Here is a 3,863-nt window from a genome sequence, read left to right on the forward strand (position 1 = left end):
TTCTTAAAAAAAATATTTTTCTAATTTGAATTGAGTACGGGTCGAGATCAGGGATACCCGATACCCAACGGGTTACGAGAATGCAATAATAAAATTTAACCCGTAAGATATCGGGTACGGGTATGGAGATATGTTGAAAAGTCGGGTCAAAAATTGAGAAGACAATATCGATCTCCACCCCACCCCATTGTCCTAATCACAAGGAGAAAAAGTCATAGAAGGTCTCACATTTATGCAATTTGTGACAATTTAGCTTTATGCGTTGATAACTTCTCTAGTTTATACATCATTTGGTCTTCAAGACCCGAGAAGATCACATTATTTTCAAAATACACCAATTCCCATTTTCAAATTTTGGAACATCCTATATGTCAGTATTTGGGTGATTTATCAGGATTGAATATACCAAAATGTCGCTCAACTTCTGCACCTGGCTTTTGGTTTTCGTCAAACATGGCAAACAAAAATGTTTGTATAGGCCTACCCGGTCTCTTTGGAGTTCCACTCCCACTATAGGCATGCTTTATCAAACGAAAGTAATAAACATGTGCATTATCAACCAAGGCTCCGTCTCCGCCAGCAGATGGCCACCCACTCTCAGATACAACAACCTCCAAATTAGGTGCACCTATCTTCTCAAGAGCAGCGTATATTGAATCCAACATAGCATCGAAGAGGTTTTGGTACCCAATATCATTGGTTCCTTGTTGAGTAAAAAGAGCATAGTGAAGATCAATGTCTTTCTGATTATTAACATAAGCAAAGTAAGGGTACAAGTTGGCAAGAAGTGGGGCTTCATTCTTCACTAGGAAATTGATAATGGGCCCTATGTATGGGCTTGCATCTGCGGTGAAAACACTGTTGTTGGGTGGGTAGGAATTGGTAACCAACGTGGTGTCTATTGCTGTTGACACCTTGGTTACCAGATTGGCTGATGAAATTGCATTCTGAATGTTGGTCATGGCAGGTAAAATGTAAGGGGCAAGATCGTAATTGGGGTGAACTTCGTTTCCAACAACAATGTACTTGAAATTGACATCTTGTGAATAGGATGTTATATAACGATGGACCCAATCAGCAGCAACATTGGGATCTGTAAGAGATTGAATGGTATCTCCAGCCACGTCCATCACCAACTCTATCCTTGAACCTCTAAGGGCTTGAATTATTTCTTCATCTGGAGAGTATATGCGCATTCTGGGTATACCCCTTGATTTAAACATATCCACAACTTCTTGCTTTGATGGTAGATTATTACCGTTTATTCCATAGCAAATTCCTACAATTGGTGCTACAAGTGGTGCTGCAGCTGCGTAACATTTGACTAATAGTTAAGTAACTCTTAGAGGATAAAGACATCATTAATACAAACAATAAAATAATATAATATAATGTCATGTGAAGAATTGAATGAAATTCAAGAGCAAATAGAAGAGCAAAATGTAAAATTAAAACACGTGTGAAGATGCATTAGACAAATGAACGTTCTAACAGTAATTATATTTAGTAAAAAAGTTCAGGTGAATAGTAATGAAGTAATTGGAAAAGTTGGATAGTAATATAACATAAAGGAAGGGGGGAAGCCTGTCTCAATTGTCAACATATACTCATTCTTTGACTTTGAGGCCCAGCAAAGGCTTTGGGAGGAATTAAAGGATAGAAGACAAAGGAGCTCTTCCGATAGGTGGTGTGTACGTTTACTAATTGGTTTTTTGGTATAGGGCCCATTTTTATAGGCTGTTTTTAAGCCAAGGCTTTGTGGCTTGCTTGGTTACTTTCTATTTACCTTTTTGAGGTTAAATGACTATTAACCGGGGAAACATGATGGGTTTGTTTTCTTTTGTATATGTGTTACGAAAACCCTTGTGCCATCATCAATATATTAATTTGCTGATAAAAAAAAAAAACAAAACTGAAAGAAGTATGGACCTGTAAATTCTAGTACTTCAATGGACGATAATATTCCAACAAGCAGCAAGATGGCGGAGACAGACATTGCAATGCTAATTTTTAATGACTATATCAATGTGTTACACCCAAATATCAATCAAACTTAACACACGATTATACTTCTACCCTTACGGCCTACTTATTTATATAAGCAGAAATAAGCTAATATCTAGACAATTTTGCTCCACGAATCTCCATCATGATTTGCTTTTGAATTCCAACAATAATATTCTTTGATGGGAATTTAATATTGCCATGGTCATTTCTGCATATGTTCTTTAAAATTATTTAATACAATTAATTTTTTTATTTAAATATACTTTTTTTCTATAATGATTTAAATAATATTTTATTACTTTTATTAATAATTATTAATTTTCATGCCCTAAAAAATAGTCGTTAATTAAGCATATTAGTAATGTTTTATTTTTTGCTGGAGAAAAAGGGGCTAGGCCCCAAACAAAAACTTCTATTAGCAATTATTTATATACATGATTCATTGTAATTATTAGTTTTCCTAGTTAGTATATAATTAGGATAATGATTGACTGACCTAAATACAATAACATAAAGTTAATGATTATAATAATCTTAAAAAAATCACTATCAATATGATAAGTAATTCTAAAAATAAAAACAAAATTAAGATACATTAGATACATTGAATATCCTACAAAATTACTTAAAAAGTTACCTTGAAACAAAAAGTTATAGTTGAAAGTTGAATATGCAATGTTTAGAAAAACTAACTAAAAAGTTATGTTTCGGTCAACGTTGTCCTGCGCTAATTGAATAGGTATAGAAAATTATAACTAACCTCGATAGCAAAAAAAAATTCCTTAACAAACTTGGATAAAAAAAATTCTAGCAGACATCGGCCAAGAGAGATAACCAGTCGACGTCTCCCAAAAAGCATCACTAGATGAAGCGAACCGAATATTTCCTAATGAACATCATCCAAAAATTATTCTACGATTGAACAAGAAAAGCTATAGGTTACATCGGCCGTAAGCTAGACCCAACTGATACTTGTTGACAAACCTCATCAAAAATCATGGTTGAAAAATGGTTGTTTCTTGATCGATATCGTGCAATGTTTTTTTCACGAACATCGACCAATAATATTTTTTATACGATCGAGGAAGTTTTCTTGTTCCATGTCGCACAAAAAGTTTAGCGTCGAGGGCGACTATGGTATTTCTTGCGAACTCAACCGACGTTTTGTTTCATCTGACATTGGTCTGCACTAATTGAATAGAAAAAGAAAAATATAGCTGACCTTAGTAGCAAAATAAAAAACTGTAGGCTACATTAGTCGTAAACTAGACCCAACTGATATTTGTAGACAAACCTCACCAAAAATCATGGCTCAAGAATGGTTTTTTTCGACCGACAATGTACAATGTTTTTTTCATCAACACTGACCAATAATATTTTTTATATCATCGAGGAAGCTTTCTTATTCGGTTAATTCTCTTTAATTACTTGTTCTTCATCTTATTTTCCATGTATATCCTCCATTGTCTTGTGGTTTGGTGCTGTTTAGAGTAGATTCAAAAAAATAAACCGATTAAATCTTAGATCTACACTTGTTATTGCATTTCTATGGTTCAAATTTTATAGATCTACTCTTGAATCATGTTTTTGTGTTGATTTTAGGTTCTATTCATTTTTCATTCATAATATTCTTGTGCTGAACCTTTAGATCTAAATTTTCTTCCAAAATATTGATTAGAAAAAAAACACAAAAATCTAAATGTAAATCACTTAATCCATGTTGTCTTAGAGTCATGTTTAGTCATAATAATTGTCACATTATGTTCTAAGTTTGTGTTGAATTTTTATTTTGTTGATTGAATTCTAGATACATTTGTTCATGTATTCTTATCATTCTTAGCCTATCTTTTGAATTT

General features: G+C 33.3%; 1 protein-coding gene across 1 annotated transcript; it reads right to left on the reverse strand.

The window, feature by feature from the left end:
* Nucleotides 1–371: 371 nt before the first annotated feature.
* LOC106796506 (glucan endo-1,3-beta-glucosidase-like) lies at nucleotides 372–1,996 on the reverse strand. The gene is made up of 2 exons (XM_041010361.1): nucleotides 1,930–1,996; nucleotides 372–1,303 (listed from the first exon to the last, which is right to left on the reverse strand). Exons 1-2 carry the CDS (start codon nucleotides 1,994–1,996, stop codon nucleotides 372–374), a joined length of 999 nt encoding a protein of 332 aa, XP_040866295.1.
* Nucleotides 1,997–3,863: the final 1,867 nt, after the last annotated feature.

The sequence above is a fragment of the Glycine max genome, chromosome 16 (genome assembly GCF_000004515.6).
Source record: "Glycine max cultivar Williams 82 chromosome 16, Glycine_max_v4.0, whole genome shotgun sequence".
Classification (NCBI taxonomy): domain Eukaryota; kingdom Viridiplantae; phylum Streptophyta; class Magnoliopsida; order Fabales; family Fabaceae; genus Glycine; species Glycine max.